General features: G+C 42.2%; 1 protein-coding gene across 3 annotated transcripts in view; it reads right to left on the bottom strand.

Moving 5' to 3' along the window:
* Tp53bp1 (tumor protein p53 binding protein 1) overlaps positions 1–25082 on the bottom strand; it is a 69916-nt gene extending 44834 nt beyond the window's left edge. For all 3 annotated transcript variants that reach the window (XM_055626239.1, XM_055626308.1, XM_055626399.1), the window contains exons 1-10: positions 24896–25082; positions 24143–24327; positions 23796–23889; positions 23474–23558; positions 14233–14360; positions 12049–12201; positions 9578–9707; positions 7969–8135; positions 4128–4254; positions 3393–3487 (exon numbers count right to left, since the gene is read on the bottom strand). In XM_055626239.1, coding sequence (XP_055482214.1) covers positions 3393–3487; positions 4128–4254; positions 7969–8135; positions 9578–9707; positions 12049–12201; positions 14233–14360; positions 23474–23558; positions 23796–23889; positions 24143–24327; positions 24896–24902 — 1171 coding nt within the window. In that variant the 5' untranslated portion in view covers positions 24903–25082. The remainder of the gene's footprint in view (positions 1–3392; positions 3488–4127; positions 4255–7968; positions 8136–9577; positions 9708–12048; positions 12202–14232; positions 14361–23473; positions 23559–23795; positions 23890–24142; positions 24328–24895) is intronic.
* Between the last annotated feature and the right edge of the window lie 360 nt (positions 25083–25442).

The following is a 25442-nucleotide window of genomic DNA, read 5'->3' as shown; positions in this document are numbered from 1 at the left end:
GGACCAAACTCAGACTTTCCAGTCAGGCATTTTTAATCATCTCGGCAATCCCCATCTAATTTCAGATTCAGACTAAAATGATATTCCATCTGTGGATGCCCACCCTGCCCATAAGAAATGTAAATGACATGCCCCCTTCGAGCCCTCCCAGAGTACACAGTTCATTTTCACACCACCTGTAGGAATAGTCAGATTAATTTTCTCATGTGTTTGTGCATGTGGTAGGTATGCGTTGTATGAATGTCTACATGTGTGGGCGTGCAAGTGTGTGTGCACATGTGGGGTGGTGCCTATGAAGGCCCAAGTTTGATGTGGAGACTCTTCCTTAATGACTCTTCCTAACGTTGCTAGCCAGCTTGCTCCATGGATCCTACCTCCTCCTTCTGAGGCTAGATTTATGACAGGACACCATGCTCGACCTGCATTTACAGAGGTTCTAAGGATCCCCACTCTAGTCCTCTTTCTTACACAGCATGTACTTCAACTGCTGAGCCATTCCCCCAGCCTGCAATGCCACCAAATTTAACCACCACATCTTCTGCCCCAGACCTTGAAAAGCAATGAACTTGCTCATCACTCTAAGTCAATTATCTAAGTATGTATACACTCATTATAGCTGCACTTAAGTACTGCTACGTGCAGAGACCGACAACAGTAAACACAGAGCTACCAATGCCAATCAACACTGATTTATCTCAGAACCAAGACACTGATCCCAACACAAACTGCCCAGGAGGAAACACACACAGAGAACACAAAACATTGTTCCCAGGGCTGGGGATATGGCTCAGAGGTTAAAAGCACAGGCTACTTGCTCTTCCAAAGGACACAGGTTTGCTTCTTAGCACCCACCTGGCAGCTCATAGCCATCTGCACATCTCAAGTTCCATGAGATCCAACCCTATCCTGGCCTTGGAGGGCACCAGGGAGACATGCAGAACACAAACACACATGCAGGCTAAACATCCATACATATAAAATAAAATGTAAAAACTTGTTTCTGCGTGATATACTACCTACTCAAGGCAACCAAAGCCATTCTCAGCGCTAGCCAAAGCAGCCTTTTATTTTTTCAGGCTTTGACCCCAACCAGAGCAGTCAAAAACCACTTTTAGTTTTCCCCAGTTTACATTCATGTTATCAACTGGCTGCATTGCCCACTTCAATGCCTACGCTAGCTGTGTTCGCTTGGCCTTACCCTCATATAACAGCCTGATGACATTTTTAGCTCAGTATTACAAACTTTGATTTAATTTTAACCTAAGACAGATGACAAAATAAAAAGACCTAAAAAGCATTTGAGACTTTACAAACAAGGATGCACATATTAAGCAAATGTGTTAAATACACATGATGTTACCTGGGGAAAAAAGGAAAACTGAATCAGATATATAATGACGCCAACCGCATAAAAACTTTTTCGTAAGTACAGAAAATGCTCTGGGAAAAAGACAAAAAAAAAACCAAAGAAACAAAAACACCATCCAAATACCAAGTGTAATTAAACCCGGGTTGTGTTCCCTCAGGTCATTTTTTTCTTTTTTCAGTTTTTTTGAAAACAAGGTTTCTCTGTGTAGCCTTGGCTGTCCTGAACTTGATTTGTAAACCAAACTGGCCTTGAACTTACATCAATCCTTCTGCCTCTGCCTCCCAGAGTACTGAGATTACAGGCATGCATAACCACACCTGGCAGAAAAAAAGGGATTTTTAATACAGTTCTTTTTACATGTTCACATTACAGATGGAAGAAATTAAGAAATTAACCTAACAATCTGAATATTGTTTTTCATAGAATGAAATCTCATCATTTTAACTAAGATGTCACTAATTATGTGTATGACTGGAATGCTACTGGTCTACCCAGGTACCTACAACTAAGCAAACAGACAAGGGCAGAAGGCCTGAGGCTCACCCTGCACAAGTATTTCTCAGTACTCACAGGACTCAGATGTGCAGACAGCAGGCTGCCATAGAACAGCATCCAACACACAAAAGCAAATGCCCCACAGGCAAGAGCCTGAGTTCAGATTCTAACTATATTAGTATATTAGTTGTGAAGTCTGTGACTCCATTTTCTCAAGTGCAACATGGGCATAAAAGTAACCACTACCAGCCAGGTGGTGGTGGCGCACACCTTTATTCCCAGCCCTCGGGAGGCAGAGACAGGCAGATCTCAGGGGTTTGAGACCAGCCTGTCTACAGAGCAAGATCCCGAACAGCCAGGGCTACACAGAGCAACCTTGTCTCCAAAAAAAAAATAAAAACAAAATAGCAGAGAACCTAGGCATGGTACACGCCTTTAACCTCAGCACTTGGGAGGCAGAGGCAGGGGGATCTCTGTGAGTTCAAGACCAGCCAGGACAGACAGGGCTCTGTTACACAGAGAAACCCTGTCTAGGAAAAAGAGAGAGAGAGAAATAGCTGAGCAAATGAAAAAGTGCTATGATAGCACCTGGCATAAGCAACGTGCTTTAATAGTAATGTACACTATGCAGTCTTATCGACGTGTGAATAAAAAGAGTACCACGCATGGTGTTACAGAGCTCAACTCAGGAGAGGGAGGGAAAGGATCTCTAACTGAAGGGCAGCCTGGGCCACAGAGCAAGGCCCATGTCTCAAATATATATAAAACAAAACAGAAGGAAACAGAAGAAACTGATAGAGTTTACATGAAAAACTTTGCAGAGACAGACATTTAGAAATGCACGGGCAGGGATCTGGCTCTGTGGGTAGAATGCTTGCCCACCATTCTCAGATCCCAAGAGGAGATCGCCAACACTACATACACCCAAGCACAGGGGCACATCCATAATTCCAACACTTGGGAGACAGATGCAGGGGGAATCCAAAGTTGAAAGGCTACAGACTCAGCTACAGGGAAGAGCCTGGAATACATGAGACCACTGTGGCAGGGACCCTAACTCTTCAAAAGAGAAAGTAAATTAAAATTGTTCTCACCTCCTTCAAGCTACCCTTCAATTATAATTATAATTATAATTATATAATTAATAACAAGCAAAAATAAAGAAATAACTTTGTTGTTCTTTTCTCACTAGAAACATGTCAGCATGTTACTGGAAGGTACTAGGCAATTAGGAAACAACAAATCCAGTACTTCTCCATACTAATTTTCCTGGGTTCAATTTTAAAAATATAAGAATTTTCACCAGAGCATTTTTTTCTGTATTAAAATAGTAGAAAAATTTTAAGAGGATCTATGCTTAAAAGCAAAGAGCTGAGAGCAGTTTATCCTAGGCCATGTCCAGGAAGATGAAGAACAAGAGGCTCGGGGAGAGCATTGCAAAGCGCAAAGAAGCGTGCATTTGGCAAGGCAGGAGAGCACACTGCTCCTCTCCTGGTTTGAGATGAACAGACAGATCACGACGGCTCACCTTTTCTCCCTCCTTGCTCTGTGGGACTGCTAGGAACGATAAAAGGGGTAGATCGGAAAGCATCGGGGGAAGGAGCAACAAGATCTGAGGAATTCCTTTATGTAAAGAGAGAATCACAGGTTATTTCACTGCAGCCAAGGGTTTGACATTAGCTTTGACTTCTTCATAGCAAAAATATCCAACTCACATACTTAACAGCATATACATTTAACAGCAGTTCTCCCAAGCAACAATCTTAGAGACAGACAGCTCTTAAACACTAAGTTTTTTAAAGAGTAAGGGCAACGTGAATGACTAGACACAAGGACATAGCGATTAAACAGGACAACCAAAGCTGAAATTCACAGGTCTAAGACACAAATTTCTTTAACCTAATTTTATATAATATGAAGAGTATGCACATTTTCATTTAAGCACAAAAACAAAAAGCAAATCTCTTTGCCCTAGCAAATCTATTCTCTATCCTATATTGTTAAGTGACAGAAATGCTAGAAAATGGAGGAGCAAATGCTTGGTTCTGATGTATTACATTTCTATACAAGGCATTTAATTTCCTAGTGAAACCTCCAGCTACCTCTATAAAACCTCCAATGGGAAAATACATGTACAGCTTTAAACAGTTCCCCTAAGTTCTCACCCCAAAATTCCCAAGGCCTGGATTCCAGCTTTTAGCTTTGAAAGGAACTCTGGTCTGAGAGGCAACCCGGCTCTCCAGGCTGTTTCAGGTGTACTTACGTGGAAAGACTCTCCTGAACAAGGGGCCTCTGACCAGACAGCTGCAGGAGCTGCAGGGTGGTAGCGGGTGTGGAAACCGGAGAACACCCACCTTCCTCCCTTGTAGGAGTAGAACACCCGTCAGAAGCTAGTGGGGAGAAAAGGCAGAGTTGTATTTACTTCTCAGATGTCTCTGCATGGGGAACCTACTCAGTGCTGCAAAAACAGCAATACCCTGTGTGTACGCTTCAGGGGCAAAAGTCCTTTCTGGTGGTAGCACAATTCAATGGGACATCAACAGGCCACAAATCTTGAGTCAACAGTAAGCCCTCCCCATATCTGGTTTCAGGTTTGCTTTGGTCTTGTTGTTGTTGTTGTTTTTCAAGACAGGGTTTCTCTATGTAGCCCTTGCTATCCTGAAACTTGCTCTGTAGACCAGGCTGGCCTCAGAGATCTGCCTGCCTCTGACTCCAAAGTGCTGGGATTAAAGGCATGTACTACCCAGCCATATTTTTTAAATAAAGAACTAGTTAAAAGAGTTCCTTGGTCCTTTCTACCATAATCTAAGAATGGAGAAGGTAAAGAGTTAGAAACTTATCTAGGCATGTCTTTGAGATTTCTGCTCAGATATTCTATTACAGTAATGAGAAAAGTAATCTTGAAGTTGGTCCTAGCCTGTCATGGGCCTAGTAAGTGGATTATAGGCCTTTGAAACTGGTTTGTATGAGAAATGAAGAAGAGTTTGCAGAAGTAAGATAAAGGCTTTAGAACACTGCAAGCAGAGTTCAGCGGACCATTCTAGATGAGGGTCTGAAAAACCAGAATGCAGAAAAAAAGTACAGACAGGAGAAGCCTGGATCATAAAGCTTTGGAGGGGAACAAGGCCTCTACTGAGAATGGAGACATGATATATAGTAGAACTGAACTGTAAGGCACTGGTGGTATATTCTAGAACTAAACAATTAGCTATGCATGATATATTCTAGAACTTAACTATAAGCCACTCATGACATATTCTACAACTGAATATAAGCCATTCATGATACATTATGGCAAAGATCTGGCTGCATTCTATCCATGTCCTAACAACATTATCAATTTGCAAGAAATGGACTGACTGAGTGTGGTGGTGAACACCTTTACTACCAACACACGCGAGGTGGAGGCAGGTGGATCTCTGTGAGTTCAAGGCCATCCTAGACTACATAGCAAGTTCCAGGACAACCAGGGCTACAGAGTTAAGACTGTATCTCTAGAGAAGTGAAAAGAAGTAATGGACTAACTTGCTTGACAGAAGAAATTCCATGTTAGGAAAGCACTCTGCTCACTGTTCCTACTCATATCAAAAGTGAAAGAACAGAAAACTATGAAAATGTGCAGTGAGTTTAGAGATACAGACTGAGTATACAGGGAAAGCATTTATAGCTGTTAAATCATGTCATTAAAAAGAAACCTCTTCATACTCTTCGGTGGGAAAAAAGGCAGGTATGACCATACCCACTCATTTGGAAAAAAAAAAAAAAAAAGAGCCTAAACTGACAATGTCACCACATGGGTTCCCTGGTGCAAAATGGCTACCTAGGGAAGTGTTTCTCCAAGGGCACTCTCAAACACACAGAAGCCACAGCAACTATGACCCAACAGGGACAGGCCACCTCTGGAGCCGGCAGAACTGGAGCATCAACCATGTAGTGCTGTTTTTGTAAGCATGAAAGTCGTTAAAAACAAGAGGGTCACCTGAAGCTGCACCAAAGTTTTAGAAAGCTGCTCAATGAAGGCAATGTGTTAGCTCCCTGCAGCAAGGCCCTTCAAGGCCACTGCATAAGGCTGGGAAGGTGAAACCTAAGTCACAATGGAGAACCCAGACATGTCCAGAGGTGCCAAAGCCTTGGGAAATCTGCCAAGGAAAGCTGTAGCAGAGCTAACCCAGGAGAGAGGTCACCTGTGCTTAAGGTCTTAGGGCAGGAGGAGGGAGTAGCCAAGGCTGCTGGAGCCTAGATGCCAAGATCACAAGCCCCACATGGGCTACAGGTCTTGGTGTTTGTCCTGCTGGGTCACAGGCTTGCTTTGCCATCCCTCCCTTTTGAAATGGGAATACAGGCATTATATATTAGAAGTATGTAGCCTGTTTTCCGGCCTCATAGGAGCTCATGGTTAGGAGATATGGTCTCAGAAGATACTTTAAACTTTCGAACAATATTGGGGTGCTACGAATGAAAGGGAATTTTTGAAACAACTAAGTGCAGCTGCATTATGAGATTTTAGGGGCAAGGGATAAAATGTTATGATCTAAAGTGCTGTGTTGGTGTCAAACTGAAAAAGGGTGGAGCTATCATGATTAACTTTGTCAGCTTGGCTCCTTTTAGAATCACCATAGAAACACACCTCTGAGTGTGTCTCTGAGGGTATTTCCAGAAAGGCTCAGCTGAGGAGGAAGCACCTTCCCTGAAAGTAGGCAGCACCCTCCCATGGGCTGAAATCCCATGCTGAATAATAGGACAGGGAGCTGAGCAGCAGTGATCGCTGTTTCCTGAGCATGGACCCTGTGACTGACTGGTTTCTCAGAGCCCTACAGCCACAGCCTCCCTGACACCAAGACTAGGACTTGGCCCATGAGACAGAGAGAAAGAAAAAAAAAAAAAAAACACCTTCTTTTTGTCTTTTAAAAAAAAGTTACTCATTTCTTTATTATTTTTGTGTGTATGTGTGTGTGCACACATAAGCTTAGGTCACTACATGACTGTAGGAACCCATCAGGCATCAGATGCCAGGAACTGGGGTTACAAATGGTTGTGAGCTGCCAGGTGGGTGCTGGGAATTGAACCTCTGCAAGAGCAATAACGGCTCTTAACCACTGAGCCATCTCTCCAGCCCCAAAACCTCCTTCGTTAAGCTGTTTTTGTCAGATTTTGTTGTTACAGCAATGATAAAAGTAACTACTATAGAGAGGAAAAGCCAGAATCCTTATACCTCTGCTTAGCTGCTCTTCTTTCTTGTGAAGCTTCTATAATAAAACAGCAAGCGAGCCTTTTATTCCAAGGTCTACCTAAGGTGAAGTAAAGCTCATGCCATGATGCAGATGGGAGAAGTCAAAACAATGCGCATGACACCTGATGGTATGAATGCAGCAATTATCATGATTAGAAGTAGAGCCTCCTCAAAGGAGACAGAAAATACCGCATACTAATCTTAAAATAGATGAGCAGCCATAGTGACTCTCATTAATATTAAGTTCTCTATTGGCCCATTCTCCTCAAATGGACAATATCAACTTAGACAGATTGAATATAAACTCTATTAGCCCTAGGTGTAAAGAAATGCCTTAAATACACCCTGCTAGCTTTAACGGGTGCGTGCTTGATGTCTTACAAACCAAGCATAGCACAGAATGCAAAGGGGAGCAGCCTTCCTCCCTCCCTGCTTTTCACTGAAATGCTCTTGCTTTCTGAGATGTGCAATAGGAGACTAAAGGAGTGCGAGACAAATTCCACTCTACACATCTAAGCTTTGTGTCCTTTCTTCTAGACCTTAATTTGCCTTTTGTCAACTAAAAAATAGATAACTGCTACCCACGCGAGTAAAACAAAAAATCATTGTAAAGGTGACAAAAGAAATGGCAACTCTGTCCATAACACCAAGTTTTACTAACTATGTCCTCAATTTCCAAAAGAGTGAAAGTTACATAAAATGTTGACTAGTAAACATTCTCTGAGGCCCCTCATCACTGACTGGCTAGGAATATATTTTTCTTCCATATCATACTCATAAAAAAAAAAAGGCTTTTTAACTTAAATTGTAGCCTCAGAATTAAAATTAAAAAAGGAACAAGAGGAGGAGCTGTGGGAACACTCAACTTTCCTACCTGTTTTACTGCTCTGGTCAAACAAGTCTTCCTGAGTGGTCGAAAGCTCAGGCTCTGATGACGTCTGAGCCTGCAGCCCCCCTTCCAGCAGCTCTTGGGCAGGTACCTGTTCCTTTGTTTCCACAGCAACAATAGAAACTTGAGGACTGGAAGGTAGGGCTTCTGACCTAGGAGATTCATATCACCAAAGATAGACTGCTAAATTCAAATGTTTCCCTCTTTGAACAAAAAGCTTCTCCTACTTTCAACACTTCAACTTAATAACTTCAAAAATTCTAACAGCCCTAATCTACATAACCTACTAAAACTGAAATGTCACTGCGAAGCTCCCAGGGATTCACACCTGACTCCCTCGCTCCACAGCCATACCGCTTTCCAGTTTTGTGTCTGTTTACACTTCAGACAAGTGATTAAGAATTACTACAGAAGTCTCTGCACAAACTTGAAGTGGCTTTTCTCTTCCCTGGTGCCACAATCACATTATCTACTGCCTGCTGGTCTTTTCCAGGACTCCTCTACACAGGACTCCTGACCTGCTCAACCAAAAAAAAGTGAGGTAAGACTCACTTTTTTTGCTCCTTTCCAGAGACTTCCATTTATTCTACTATTCCCCAAGGAAAAAATGGAACAGGAAAGATAGCATGTGGCCCATACCTGTAATCTCAGTGTTTCCAAAGACTGAAGTGGAAGGATTGTGAGTTCAAGGCCAACCTGGGCTACATACTAGGTCTAAAGAAAGCCCAGACTACAGGGTGAGACCCTGTTTAAAAACAATAAAAAAATAAAAATTTTTAACTGAAATAAAAAAACTTTCTAAAGAAAAGCCTTAGTTGGGCATGGTAGGACATACACATACAATCCTACCAATAAGAAAGTTGAGCCACGACAAAGTTCAAGGCCAGCGTGGGTCACATAGCAAAACATTGTCTCAATAAAAAATGAAAAGCCTAAGAAGGCACAATAACCACCTCTGCTGAGGACCCATCTCCAACTTTCTATTGAAGTAAGAAAAAGATACTGAAGGTTTGTGCATCTTCCTTGTAATAAAGAACATCCCAGTTTTCCTTTGCTACTGGCCAGTCAGTATAGTCTGGGATATAAAAATTGCCACAGACCAAGCAGAGTACACTTCCCCATTCCTACCAAGCTAAGAATAGAGACACTTAGAGACCTCTCTCCATCTAGCTCTGCCATAAATTAACAGATCCAAAGCAACATGGTACTTAGGAATCAAAAAAGGTTTCCAATATAACATTCACCTATGTCTTCATTAGCCCCAGAGAAGCAAAAAAATGCCCTACAAACACATAGTGACTCTGATTACCCAGACAGAGTGTTAACCAAAGATTAAGGATTATAGTTACAGAAGCAATGATGCACCTTTGTAATAAGCCTGCATTAAGATGAGAGCACACAGACTAAGACTGCATAAGCAAGCCATATTTATAATCAGTATTTCTACTGCACAAAAACAAGATGCCGTATTTACAAAATGTGAGAGGAAGAATCAGCAATTTCTAATGACAATTAGCACTGTCAAAGCCAAAATGAAATTCCTGTAGAGCCACAGTAAAATCCCACAGGTACCTTTAGAGAATACATAGCTTACCTTGCAGGTGATAGATTTTGTTCTTCTGCCACTGGGATGCCTTTACCGGGCTGTACTGTAACAGGGATGTCTTTGATGGGCTGTTCTACCATGACAATATCTTCAATGGACTGGTCTTCACATTTATTTGCTTAAAATATAGGAAGAGACACAAAGCAGATATTTAACTTTTCAAAGTACTAAAAGCGGCCCAAATGATTCTCAAAAGGTAAAAATCTTAGTAGAAATGAGTCTAATTTTAAAATATCAAGAGCTATATAAGAGAGGGACAATACCCTAACTAGACACCATATACTACCAAATAAAACACTCAGTACCAGAAATGGGTTACCACTTTTTGAGTTGTTGGCTAATGGGTCCCAGAGACCTCTCAAACATTACAGTGTATTGCGAATACTATCAGTTAGCCTCCAGATTCTGAGGAACAAACACTATCACTGAAGACACCACATACTTAGGTTATAGAAGATAGAAAAATCCTAACTAATACTCAACTAGATGCTTCATCCCTACTGGCTAGTATTCAGAGTGCTAGAAGGTGCTACATATACTACTAGAGAAAAAAAAAAATACTCATCAACCTCACCTAGCCATTATCCTTTGAGTTACAACAATCGGCCTGGAAAGTTATGCCCAATGATATAATAATGGCACAAATGTTATAGGAGTAACCAACTACTTTTTTTTTAAACTGGATTAAAGGCCTTTTCCATGAGATAGAACCCATACCTGAAATGTCGATGAGACCAAGAACCTGAAGCTAGATAGCTCATGGGCCACTGGGGAAAACCTACTTCTATCACTCTGCTAAACTGAGACAGTAAAAAATGACTCCTACTGACATATCGCTACACTAGTAGTCGCTGCATCACTCAAATCCTCATCAGAGAAGCTTCTTCTTGTAATAGATGGTACTTAGCAGAGTACTCCACAACTGGTCAACATGCAAAGAGCAAGACGCTTTGGTCAGTCCTAAATGTGATGTCTATATCAAATCTCTCCCCTCAAGGCTTAAGGAGCTAAACAAAAGTGAGGGGAAAAATTTTTTTTTGAAGAGCCAAAAGTGGTAGATGACATCAAGAAAACAGTATTTTCCAAACACAACAGGACAAACATATATGAACTCACAGGGACTGTGAGAATATACACGAGTTCTGTGCAAGTTCAAACTAGACAAAATCTTAGCATGGAGGTGGAAAGGTGAGCACGAAGTTCTGCCCCTAGGTAAGGAGCTATAGGCATTTGATTACTACTGGGAGAGGAAAGTCAGTTTTCTTTAGAGCATGACATTTAGTATATAAAGCACACTCCAGTGCAGGCCACATGCCCAGGAAGAGCCAGATATCATGAAGTAGACTACACGGGTTTTTGTTTCATTCAAACAGAGGGAGGGAGAAAACATGAAGTTGGGTGGGTAGGGCAGGACCTGGAAGGAGTTCAGTGAATATAATAAAAAAATATTGTATGGAATTCTCAAAGAATAAATAAAAATGTTACCTATATATACAGAGAGATGCAGATAAAGAAACATACACACACACACGCATGCACAGCCCTAAAGAAATGTTTCAGAGGGTAGGAGTGCATGCTGCTCTTTCAGGATCAGCGTTCAATTCCCGGCACCAATGCTGAGTAACTTACAACCACCTGTAACTCCAACTAAAGGAGATCTGATGCCCTCTTTTAGCCTCACAGGTAACACACACATACACATAAATTCAATTTAAAAAATAAATAGGGATCATCCCAAAGAAGAAGTAAGCAATGACCTACTTAGAGGAAATATCAATCTGCAAGCTATCACTTATTGCACACTCTGCGAATTTCTGACGCGTTAACTCGGACAGCTTTAAAATTTCGTGAAAAGCTGAACTTGGTGGTACACACCTCCAATCCTAGCACTTGGGAGGCAGAGGCAGGCACATCTCCTAGTTCTAAGCTACCCCAGTCTACAAAGTAAGTTCCAGGAAAGCCAGGGCTACACAGAGAAACACTGTCTGGAAAAAGCCAAAAAGAGAGTCAGACAGACAGACATAACGTAACTCTGCAATTAAGAGCATTTCTCGGTCTGGCATTAAGACCCAGGTGTTGTTCCCAGCACCTACATAGTGGCTCACAGCCATCTGTTCCAGGGAACCTGGTGCCCTCTTCTGACCTCTGTAGGCACAGGCAAACATGCTGTAGACATTCATACATAAAAGTGAAACACTCACACACAAAGTAAATTAATTTTTTTTTCTAAGCTTAAGGAAGAAGCCAGTGAGTTTCTGAGTTCAGGGCCATCCTGGTCTACATTCTAAGTCCAGACCAGCCAGAGTTGCATGGTGAGATCCAAACAAACAAACAAAACAAAAAAAGAAAAACAAATAAACAAAACCTTAGAGGAAAAAAAAGAAAAAGAAACTTGCTCTAGAGTGAAGATAAAATAAAACATATAATCAACTCCACATGTAAGAAAACTTATTTTATACCATTATTTGCATCCACATTAGATGGCTGGGTAGAACCCGAGTTGGTGGTCACCAACTGCAGATGCTCTTGGTTGGCATCATATGGCGCTGAGTGTTCTTCAACATCTTGACTCTGGGACAGCTCCAGAACCCCAAAGCCCAACTGTGAAGACTCTAGGAACAAAACTCCAAGAAATTAGTTATCACCCCACAACATTACCAATGTGCACGCTGTTGTCTCAGCTAAAGAGGATCATGTTTAAAGCAATCTTTGCATTTGTGTCTATGAGTGCACACACACACACACACACACACACACAAACAAACACCACAGCTAAGTGTGGAGGTCAGAGGTCAACTTGCAGGAGTCAGTTCTCTCCTTTCACAATGTGGACTCTTCCAGGGACAGAACTCAGGGCATCAGGCTTGACTGGCAAGTACCTTTACATGCTGAGCCATCTTGCCAGCTCCAAGGATCACATTAAATGTCTCACATCAAAGCCTTGTCACACATAATTATTCCAGAACAATATGTATTAAGAAGCTGAGCACTGGCTCAATCCCAAGCCCCACATGAAAAGAAATGTCAGGAAAAAATGTATTAAACTGGGTGTAAAAGCAATTACATGATCTGATGAGAAACTAGAGTATTGACAAATACATTTCAAAATAATGTATTTGAATAAGGGTAAGGGAACAGCTAAAAAGTGCAGAAGGTAAAGGCTCCTGCTGCCCAGAGCTTGACAGAGCAACCTGAGTTTGATTCTCTGAGATCTACGTGGTGGAAAGAAAAAACCAGCTCCTACAAGTTGGTTGTGACCTCCACATGTGTGCCATAGAATTTGCATTCACACACACACACACACACACACCATAAAATTAATAAATAAAATGTAGTTTGTAGGGCTGGTGAGATGGCTCTGAGGTTAAGAGCACTGACTGATCTTCCAAAGGTCCTGAGTTCAATTTCCGGCAACGACATGGTAGTTCATAACCATCTATAATGAGACCTGGCCTGCAGGTACACATGCAGGCAGGACACAGTGTACATAATAAATAAATCTTTAAAAAAAATGTAGCTTGGGTGGAGAAATGGCTCGGCAGTTAAGAGCACTGTCTGCTCTTCCAGAGGTCCTGAGTTCAATTCCCAGCAACCACATGGTAGTTCACAACCGTTTATAATGTGATCTGATGCCCTCTTCTGGCATGCAGGTGTACATGCAGATAGAGTATTCATATACATAAAATAAATAAAATATATATTAAAAAATGTAGCTTGTAAAAGGAGATATAATAAAGCAAAAACGTAGGTACTATAAAGCCTTATAAATACTCAATATGGTAGACTATGTCAATGATCTGTAGGTACAACACCCAAAGGTACTCAAAAAACAAATGCAAAAGGAGAAAGAAACAGAATGTAGAAAGGGAGCTAGTCAATGAACAATGTAATGATTCATTTGTTTGCTTCTGTTTTCAGAAGTCATGCTATAACGCCAAGCCTGACCTTGAACTTGTAATCCTCCTGCCTCTCAGCCTTCCTGAGTGCTGGAATTCTACGTATGTATCAACAAGCCCAGCTGACTGCCCCGTTTGGGGTCTTTAATATTAGTTTCCCAAGGCTATGAATTGAAAGCTTAGTCACTGCATGTGGTACCATTAAAAGGTGTGGAACCTTTTTTTTTTTTTTATTGCTTTGATGGTGACAGGGTCTCACTTTATAGCCCAGGCTGGCTTCAAATGCAAGGCAACGTTGTCTAGATTCCTAACTGCTAAGATCACAGCTGAGCACCACACCAAGTAGTGGACCCTTTAAGAGAAGGACCTAGTAGAAGGAAATTAGATTGTCAGGGACAGGGCAACCCTGTCTCCCCTCCTCTCTCTCCCTTGTTCCCTAAGTACTGTAAGGTAAAGCAGCTTCGCTCTGTATGTACCCAACCACGATATTCTGTCTTGTCACAGGTCAAAAGTAATGGATGAAATCTCCAAAACTGTTTATTTTCTGAAATATTCTGTCAGGACTTTGGAAAAGAAAATTCAGTCATCAAATTCAGTGAGACATCTTAAATTACTAGGTAAATTCCTTAGCGATTCTTGGCTTAGTCATAATAAATTTATTACACGGTAAAGAGAAATTTAGCTACCTGTGTGTTCACAGTTAAGGGGCATGAGAAGAAGCTATTATTCGGAAAGGGCACAGGCTACCTTCAGCACCAAGAGAACGTGTATCAGCGTCAGGAGCTTCTGCTCCCATCTCTTCTTTCTCCTCTTCCAACTCTTCCTCCTGCTCCTCCTCTGGGAGAGAAGCAGCTTCTACTGTGACTCCCAGAGCGCTGCAGTGAAAGAACACAACCATGTGATGGTCCCAGAGAGGGAGGCCCTGCTCAAAGCACACTGACAACCTCACACGCCAACTACCCCTTAGGTACATTAGAAATGTAAACAAACCCCCAGGATTTCAGTATGCCTATTGAAAAGTACATAAAAAGTTAATGATTCAAAATATTGTACCACGTAACAAAAGCTAAATAGAAGAAAATCATAAATACATTTAAATTTTATCATCTTATGACCAGAAATAGAAAAATCTTTCACTGAGAAGAATTAACACCACATAACGAAATAAATTTGTGCTGGGTGGTCAGTGACACTCAAAGTTACATCAAAATTCAAAAGTACTTTGGTAAAAAAAAACCTCAGGCTACACCAAAGAATCTCAATAAAATTAAAGTTAGGAAGTTATGTACTAAAAAGAAATCAGGGCTGGAGAGATATAATAAAGCATATTTCTCTTCCAAAGCCAAGATCAGTTCCCAATGTTCACATCAAGAGGCTCCCAACAGCCTGTAACTCTGGGTCCAAAGGATCCAACACCCTCTTTTGGCCTCTGCAGGCACCTACACTCACACGTACATACCCAATATATATTATATATAATGTTATATATAATATATATTAAGAAGTTTATATATAATATTATATATTTTATATATATAACTTCTTTTGAGACAGAGTTCCTTTAAGTTGCGCTGGCTGTCATAGAACTCGCTCTGTAAACCAGGCTGACTTGGAATTCACAGAGCTCCACCTGTCTCTGCCTCCCAAGTACTGGGATTAAAGGCGTGCACCACCCAGCAAAAATATATCTTTTTTAAAGATGTTAATACCATAATCAAAATTTAATATACATAATATTAAGACAAAAATTAATCAAAAAATAGTAACAGATACAACATACAACTACATAAAAGATACAGAATTGATATGAAGAAACCAAACATAAATGGGTAGCAGTGAACTCTAAAATCAGAAATACAAGTTATCTTTAAACTTGTAAAGAAACCACAAAAAAGCTGGGCGAGGTAGTGCATGCCTATAGAGGCAGAGGCAGAGGCAGAGGCAGAGGCAGGCAGATCTCTGTGAGTTCAAGGCCAGCCTGGTCTACAAAGCAAGTCCAGGACAAGCAGGACAACAAAGAGAAACCTTGTCTCAAAAATAAATAAAAAAATAAAAATTAAAAAATTTTAAAAAATAAAAAAGAAAGAAAGAAAAAAAGAAACCACACATACACACACAAAAAACAAATGTAGCCAGGCATTCTGGCACAGGCCTAAAAAAACCAGTATTTGGAAGGTGGAAAAAAGAATCAGAAATTGAAGGTTAGCTTTTGCTAAATAATAAGTTTAAGGCCAGCCTGGGCCACATGATACTCTCATAAGAAAAAAGAAAGGAAAGAGAAAAAAAAAAACATATTTAATATACATAACATATGTTAAATACGATATTATCATTCAGCACTATACCAACTAAGTACAGAAAAACATTTATATATGATGAATATAAAATGATACTTTCTGGAAAATAATTTAGAATGCTGTATCAAGAGCTTAAAAATGTTCCTAAGCAGCAATTCCAGTGTTTTCTTTTTTTAAAAAAACTCAGTATGTAACCAAAATGACCTTGGTATCCTCCTGCCTCTACCTAAGAGTTGGGATTACAGGCATATGCCCAAACTTACTTTTGAAAGTTTTTATCTAGAAAGAAATAATCTCAAGGGCTGGACAGATGACTCAGCAGTTAAGAGCACTGACTGCTCTTCCAGAGGTCCAGAGTTCAATTCCCAGAAACCACATGGTGGCTCACAACCATGTATAATGTGATTTGATGCCCCCTTCTGGCATGCAGGTGTACATGCAGATAAAGAACTCATACATAAAAAAATAAAAACTAAGGAAAGAAAGAAAGAGAACCAGAGAGAGAGAGAAAGAAGAAAAAGAAAGAAAGAAAGAAAGAAAGAAAGAAAGAAAGAAAGGAAGGAAGGAAGGAAGGAAGGAAGGAAGGAAGGAAGGAAGGAAGGAAGGAAGGAAGGAAGGAAGGAAGGAAGGAAAAGCAAAGAATCACGAGCCAGGCAGTGGTGGAACACATTAATCCCAGCACCAGGGAGGCAGAGGCAGGCAGATCTCTGTGAGTTTGAGGCCAGCCTGGTCTACAGAGTGAGTTCCAGAACAGACAGGGCTGTTCCACAGAGAAACCACGTCTCAAAAAACAAAAAAGGAAGGGAGGGAAGGAAGGAAGGAGGGAGGGAGGGAGGGAGGAAGGAGCTCAAGTGAACATGTGGTAAATCCTTGCAATTTCTGCACTTGGGAGGCTGAGGCAGGAGGATCTCAAGTTTGAGGTCAGCATATACTCCTGCTCAAAAAGAAAGGGAGGAGAGAGTAGGAAGAAGGAGGAGTAAATTCAGTATTAGGAAAATTATTAATTTCATAATCCATCAAACATAAAAATGTTTGAAATGCTGGGCATGGTAGCACACACCTTTAATCTCATCATTCAGGAAGCAAAGGCAGGTAGATCTCTGTGCCTTTGAGGACAGCCTGGTCTACACAAGCTCCAATAAACCCAAGACTACATAAAGACCCTGTCTCATCAAAGCAGATGCTGAGACCCATAACCAAACCTTTGGCAGAGTGTAGGGAATCATATGAAGGAAGGAGGAATTAGTATATCCTAGAGGGGAGAGGGAGCCCCACAAGGTCCAAATATATCTGAGCACAGGGGTCTTGGTTATCCAACCAAGGACCATGCATGGATATAACCTACAACCCCTGCTCAGACATAGCCCATGGTAGCTCAGTATTCAAGTGGGTTCCCTAGTAAGGGGGACAGGAATTGTTTCTGACATGAACTCATGAGCTTTCCTTCCCCCCTGAGGGAGGAGCAGCCTTGCTAGGCCACAGATAAGGACACTGCAACCATCCTGAAGATACCTGATAAGCTAGGACCAGATGAAAGGAGAGGAGGACACCCCCTCTCAGTGGACTCGGAAGGGAGCAGGGAGGAGATGAGGGAGGGAGGGGAGGATTGGGAGGGAAAGAGGGAGAGGGGTACAGCTGAGATACAAGTGAATGTATAAAATTATTTAAAAATAAAAAAATATTTACAAAGTCTTCTATTGCAAAAAAAGACCGTCTCAAAAAAAAAATAAAATCAAATCAAAAGAAAGAAAAAAGTTTGAAACAATTAAACATCTATGCTGAATCCCAAATCCAATAAATAAGTAAAATATAATATAAAAGACATCTTTGACACAATTAGAAAAGTCTAAATCTAAATTGTATTATTAGTATGGAATTACTTGTCTGTTTGTGTATATTTTATGTATACCAGTGTTTTATCTGCATGTATGTATGTACACGACATGCATTCATGTGCCTGCAGAGGTCAGAAGAGGGTTTCATATCTGCTGGAACTGGAGTTATGAATGTTTTTGAACCATGTGGGTACTGGGAACCGAACCTGGGTCCTTTGCAAAAGCAGCAAGTGTTCTTACCTGCTCAGCCATCTCTGCAGCCCTTGGAATTAATGTTTCTGTAGGTGGGTTAACAGTACCACAGTCACCTAAGAGGCTATCATTACTTTTTGGGGACAAAGGAGTATGTACTATCTATCCCATGTCAGTTCCTCACAAAGTATACACATACAAGGAAAGGGCGGAAGGTCCTTTTATCTCTTTTAAAATAAGAACCTGGGCTGTGGAGGCAACTCAGTGATTAACAGTATACACTGCTCTTACAGAGGACCTAAATTCAGTTCCCAACATCCATCTCTAGTAGCTCACAACTGCAACTCTAGCTCCAAGGGTACAAATGCCCTCTGTTGACATACACTAGCACCAAACACACATGCACAAACCCTCACAGGTAGGTACACTTAAGGAAAAGTCAAAACAGATTGTTTTAGTTTCTCAATGTCTCTATGTGCAGCGCTGGCTGTCCTGGAACTTTGTAGACCAGGCTGGCCTGGGAATCATAGAGATCAGCCTGCCTCTGCCTTCCAAGTGTTGGATGAAAGGTTGTGCCGCCACCACCACCCAGCTTAATAAATACAATGGAAAACTCTGGGCCAGTAAGATGGCTCATCAGGTAGTGGTGCTTGCCATGAAGCCGGATTACTTGCGTTCGTTCCCTGAAGCCACACAGCGGAAGTAGCAACCTGACTTCTACTCATGGGCCTTATATGGTAAAAAGAGAGAACCAGCTTCCACAAGCTACACTGACCTCCAGACAAGGCCATGGCATGCACATGCGCACATAAAAACAAATAACATTTTGTAAAAATTTAAAGAGACATTGAAAATCATGTGCCTGAGCCTTCTGTCTGTTGGCGACAATTCTATGTCCCTGACATCTAAGTGGAGGTGAGCTCCAGCAGCCCCAGGCCCTCTTCTCCAGCTGTATTCAACCCCTTACTCAGAGTCAGTTTGGACTTTTTTTTTCTTTTTTCTTTTTTTAAAGAAAGTCTCAATCTAGCCAGGCAGTGGTGGCACATGCCTTTAATCCTAGCACTTGAATGGCACAGGCAGGCAAATCTCTGTGAGTTTGAGGCTAGCCTGGTCTACTAGGAGAGTTCCTTGACAGCCGGGGCTACATGAAAGAGAAAAAAACAAAAAACCAAAAACCTGGGGGCTGGAGAGATGGCTCAGAGGTTAAGAGCACTGACTATTCTTCCAAATGGTCCTGTGTTCAATTCCCACCAACCACACGGTGGCCCACAACCATCTATAATGAGATCCGGTGCCTTCTTCTGGCATGCATGCAGAATACTGCACAAATAATAAATAAATATTTAAAATTAAAAAAAAAAACCTCTCAATCTGCATAGCCCAGCCTATCCCTAGCATGTAGCTCAGACTGACTCTGAACTCACCATGACCATACTGCCTCCGCCTCCAAAGTGCTGGAGTCATGGGTGTGCATCACCAACCCAGCTCTCAAAGTGTTAAGTACTGCACTATCCATATGACTCTACAGCCGGGCAACCTGTTCATCTCCACTTCTAAAGCCTCTCAGCCCATTTACACCTGAACCGCCTCTCCTTCAGGCTCCTCTTCTCCATCTCAAGCAACCACTCCATCCTAGCTGCTCAAACAAAACCGGAACTGTGACTTCCTCCTTCCTGCTCATGCTCCACCAGTGTTCCATCTTCTATATTCAGACCTTAGAATCTCACTCACTCCTCATCCAGCTCTACCCTGGACTTTTTAAAATAAACTACTCATGTTATTCCATTAAACTACTTAACAAATGTCGTAAAAATTTAAAACTTGCTTCGTGAAAAACCTTATGAAGAGATGAAAAGACAAACCACATAGTGAAAATATTTACAAACCAAACCACACAGCCACAAAGGACTACATCCAGAATTTACAAAGCACTCTCCAGGCATAAGAGGGGTCAAGAGGAGTGGCTCACACCTTTAACCCCAGCACTTACTCAGGAGGCAGAGGCAGGCTGATCCCTGAGCTGGAGGCCAGCCTGGTCTACAGAGTGAGGTCCAGGACAACCAAGGCTACACAGAAAAACCCTGTCTTGAACCTCCCTCCCCCCCCATAAATAAATAAATAAATAAATAAATAAATAAATAAATAGATAAATAAATAAATAAATAAAAAGATATGCTAGAGCTAAGAACATAGCTCAGCACTGTAGAGAACTTGCCTAGCATGCAACAAGGCCCCCAAGTTCAACTCCGAGGGTCGGCAGAGAGGCAAGTGAAAAATAAATAATTCAATTTAAAATGGGCGAGACACATAAACAGACATTTCCCTGGATGGCAGATGGCAAAAAAAAAAGCACATAAGAGGTTCAACCACATTAGGAAAAGGAAAAATTCAAAGCACAATGAGATATTACTATACATTTATCAGAACGGTTCAAACAAAAACAGTCAAGAAGGTTGGCACACTTAGGAAAGTGCTTGCCTAGAGTGCATGAAGCTAAGGATTCCATCCTCAGTACCATGCAAATGGAGCTAGACGATACATGCCTGTATTTCCAGTAACTGAGAGAGGTAGGAACATCAAAAGTTCAAGGTCATTCTCAGCTACACAGTGAGCTTGAGGTTTGAGGCTGGCCTGAGATACATGAGACACTTTCAAAAAAATTTTTTTAATTCACATATATCATAATTTATAAATAGTGAAGGGTCTAGTAGTAAAACCAACAGAACATTGCTTAGCATGGCTGAACCTCAAGTTCAACCCTGCGCACCTCTAAAGACAAAATCAGTGCAAACATTAACAGCTAGTGAGAACTGAAATTGAGCATTTATACACTGCTGGATGACATAGATGCTCTAAGACACTCTGGTACTTTAAAAAAAAAAAAAAAAAAAAAAACTAATGCAAGTACCACATGCCCAAGCAATTAAAAACCTGGGCATTAATAAAGAAATGAAAGCTTACATTCACATAAACAATTTGCACGAGGTGCCAGGCATGGTAGCCATGCCTTAACCAGTACGCAGGAGGCAAAAAGAGGTAGATCTGTGGATTCGAGGCCACCCTGGCCTACACAGCGAGTTCCAGGCCAGCAGAGCTATAGAGTAAATTGTATTGACCTTTGTGTAAATATATATACATATTTATACACACACACTGAACCTGACAACCGAGTTCAATCCCCAAGATCCACATGGTAGAAGAAAATCAAGTTGTCCTCTGACCTCTATATCCACACCCACACATATACACAAAGACATAAACAAACAAAACATTGCAATCTGCACAAATATTCTTAACAGTTTTATTCACAATAGTAAAAAACTTTAAAAAAATGCTTCAACCCATGAATAATGGCATATCTGATACACTCTAAAACTACTCAGATTGGAAGAAACTACTAATACAGAAACACCCTGATCAATCTCCCAGGAGTTATGCTGATAGAAAAAAAAAAAAAAAAAAGCCATCTACTTTCATGTAAGTTCCAGGACAGCCAGGGCTACACAGAGAAACCCTGTCTTGAAACTCCTCCCAAAAAAATAAAATAAAATGACAATATTTGGGATCAGTAAGATGACTTAGTCCATAAAGACACTTGCCACCAGCCTATTAACCTGAGCTCTAGCCCCAAAATCTGCATGGTAAAAGAACCGATTCCTTCCTGTAAGCTGTCCTCTGACCTCCAGGGTACATGTGTATACCTGACCCCACACATGGGAAAATAAAAATAAATACATTTCTTCCATATTATATAGTAGGGCAGTCTTTATTTAGAAACATCAGTTTATATCATCAGAACACTAGGTAAAACAAGAATTTTTTTTTTTTTTTTGTAATTTTATGGTAAAAATTTTTCTAGCAGACATGGTAGTGTATGCCTTTAATCCCAGCACTGAGGGAGGCAGAGGCAGATGGTTCTCTTTGAGTTCAAGGCCAGCCTAGTCTACAGGGTGAGTCCAGAACAGCCAAGGCTACACAGAGAAGAACCAAAAAAAGAAAAGAAAAAGAATTTTCCTAAGCAGTTAGTTTTTGTTTCAAATAGCTGCTTATAAACATTCTATGTGAATGTGTGCTTGTTTGTGGTACGTGTGTGTGTGTGTGTGTGTGTGTGTGTGTGTGTGTGTGTGTGTATACTATGTGTGCTGTGTGCATATTCTTGTGTTCTGAATATTGTTTTGGAATCGGCCTTGAATTCTCCCAAGCTTCGTGGCCTTTGCACATGAAGTGTGCTATCTGGAAAGAGCTTCCTCTCACATGGCAGCTACTCCTCAGCCACTTACCTGTGACTAACACACTTGCATTTATTGTTTAGACTGTGCTCCTTAAAGAAGTATTCCTCTGCTCCCACCTGGATTACTTGTATTTGGTTCTCTTTGTAATGACCATAACTGTAACTTAGGACTGAGATAAAGACTAGGTCTCCCCTACCAAGTGACAAGCCCCATGATACAAAGCCCTCTACAGTATATGTCACACAGCACCTGAGCATCTACTGAACACAACCATAGAAATCGCTATTTACCTAAAGAGCGAGAACACACTGATTCAATAAAGGAAACGCAGCATGGACTGTCCCAAAAAGCACTGCTGTGTTTACAAAGCGGTATGCCCACTTCTTGTCCCCACCATGCACCCCAGGTTAAAGCCATAAAAGCACATCTGGGCCAGGCACATACTCCTCAATGACACTATAAACCAAAGCAAAGAAAGGTAACAGATGAGTGGCACCAGGCATGGTGGCTCAGACCTGTAGTCTCAGCAACTGAGAGGCAGAGACAGGAGGATCACCATGATGGTCAGACTGCACTACACAGTGAGTTCCAGAACTGCTTGGGCTATAGAATGAGAATCGGTCTAAAAAACTACAAACAGCACAATCACATATAAGTGATTCTAGTAGCACTGGAAATAAACTTGTACAAGACCACACCAGGCTCCCATTTTTAAATTCAAACTCCTCCAATACATTTTAACATTATGAACCTAATAAAACCTACCCACTGGCCAACATGAGCCCGCTAGTGTGCAGGCTGTTTAAAAGTATCCATTTCCACTTGAGGGGAAAACCATGTTCACATACAATAAAAAACACACCAGAAAAAGCACTCTTGTTTTTAGGTAAAGCAAACAGTTGTAACCATGTCAAGGATATCTCTTCTCTCAGCCTACCACCTCAAGACTCCTAAAGTTGTCTGTGTCCTTTGACCTTAGAAGAACTGGGACAGAAGCCTGAGAAACACTGAGTAGGAAGACAGCAAAGTCCTGGAGCCAGAAGGAACAGCTCTCCCTTAACCCAGGCAAACAAATCTTCTAACTCCTCTGCCCATCAGTGCTCCCCGCAGGGGACAATGTCTTTAGAGTTTAACTAAGACTGTGTCCCAAGTCAGTGTCAGACTTACTACAGAGGATTCCACCATCACAATGTGCACGAGACACAGTAAGAACTAAACACTCCTTAGGGCCCATATTACAGTCTGAACATTGTACTTACACAAAGCCTCATTTCCCAGTTCTGTCCTAAAACGATACTACCCAAGCCCCAAAGCCCACTCCCTAATTCACAGAAACAAGATTAATCTCTTTATCTTTGGAGTAAGCCAGCAGGTACAGGTAAGAGCTGATTGAATAATAAACTGAAATCAATTCCCTCAGACACTGGTGTACCTGCTTGTCCTGTTTGGCTGAGGTAACTGTTCTATGACCTGACTGATGGAACCACATGTACCCGAATGAGAAGAATCCACAGGATCTGAAAAAAAAATAACAGTAATTGGATATTAGCCGAAAAGACATTCGCCACCAAACTTTAATGCAAATTCAGGTATTTAGGCAACACTAATCTACTCCTGAGTTTCTGAAGGCTTACTGTGCACCGGACAACACACTAGGCTTCCTGACACACAGCAGCTCAATCGTATATTTAAATTATTCTGCTCCAACAGTACCAGAAACACTGCAAAGGAGATTCAAGCCTCAGACTGCTTACCTGCAACTTCCTTTTCTTTCAGATGTTCATTGAATGAGCTATTACTTTTTCCTGGTTCTTCTCCAGCTGTCTGTTCTGGATTTGACACAATATCCTAGAAAATATACATTCATGTAAGACTCTCAAGGTAGTGCACAACGGACTTTTTTGTGTGTGCGAATGTGTTGATTTTGGGGCGTTTTTTGTTTTTTTGTTTGTTTGTTTTTTGTTTTTTTCCCACCAACTTCATTCAAAAGATAATGGCCTCCTAAACACGGAAGTTTTCTGGGTTAGTTTTGGATTAGAAGTCGAAAAAATGAGAACCCAACTCTGCTCGACGGTTTTCAAATCGGCCATCTCTCACTCACCAATGCGGGGTTCTCTTTGTGCATCTGCAGATTGGGAAGGTGTCGAGACAGGATACTGAAGTGAGAACCTGCATCTTCTTCCAGAACCTGGCTTTCAGGCTGAGAATCTTCAATTATCAGGCAAGGAGTGTCTTGCTGAGAGAAATCTGAATCCAACTGACTTCCAGTCGGGTCCATCTGCTCCCCTGGAATGGAATAACAAAAGATCAGTTCGGAGAGTAATCCCACAGCCTTCCTCACACAATCTGAGACCAAATAACGGGGCGGAAGTGAAGGGAGCTGGAAGGGACCAGCCTAAGGCTCCTCTGAGTAGCATGTATTTGCAATCGCTCGAAGTACTTTCCCAGCTACCCCCCACCCCTCCTCGTTTCTCCGTTATTTACGACGAGCCTCTGGATCCTTCGGTCCCTCCCTCCCTCCTTTCTCTTCACCTTCCCTCAGACACCCTAGCTTCCTTCCTCACCTCTTCTCCCCGCCCCTTTCCATCCCCCTCCCACAACTCTCCCAGCGTTTTGCCGCCTCTGAGCCCCAGGAAGAGCCTTTGGTAACCCCGGCGGGCGGGAAGCCCACAGCCCGTGCGCGGCCTCGGTACCACCGCGGTGGCCGCCTCCCTACCCCCTCCCCAGGCCCTCCAACCCCATCCCCGTCACCGCCGCCATGCTTGCCACCCCGCCCCCTCTGGGCAGCCAGCCCTTCCAGCCTGCCGCCGGGGCCCCCCGCGGTCGGCTCGCCCCGCTCTGCTCCCAGCGCTACCTGGCATCCCGGCGGGAGGTCCCTCGCGCTGGATCTAGAGGTCTCTGCACGGTGCCCAGGCCCCTCCAGGTCGATCCCCAGGTCGCCACCGTCGCCACCGGCCGAGAGCTCCCCCTTTTCCCGTCACGTCACGCGGTATCGGGCCGCCCATTCGCTGCTGCCGTCCGCCACTCAGGAACGCCTGCGGCTGATAGGTGGCTAAGGTGGAGTGCCCGCCCGCGCGTAAGAAAAGGAACACGGCGGCGCGTTTCCATGGCAGCATGGACGTCGCAGGCCCTCCCCCTAAGACAGCCAGAATGACAGTATCCTTGAACCGAAGGGACATTGAGAGGGCAGAAAATAAATTAGCCCTGCCTAAAGGACGAGAGTGCGCACCACTCAGATTTGAGAGTATCGGCCCCTTCTCTGACTTGCATGGAAAAAGAGAGCCTTCTGGTTTCTCATAGGAAGGGCAAAGAGGAGGGGAATTGAGGATAGGTAGTACTTGAGATGGTGAAATGGAAAAGACAAGACTGGGGTTTGCCAGTGTCGATTAGAACCCCTTCTG

Source organism: Psammomys obesus, unplaced genomic scaffold (assembly GCF_907164565.1).
Source record: "Psammomys obesus unplaced genomic scaffold, mPsaObe1.curated_primary_1811, whole genome shotgun sequence".
Taxonomy (NCBI): domain Eukaryota; kingdom Metazoa; phylum Chordata; class Mammalia; order Rodentia; family Muridae; genus Psammomys; species Psammomys obesus.
This window is presented reverse-complemented; position numbering and strand designations above follow the sequence as displayed.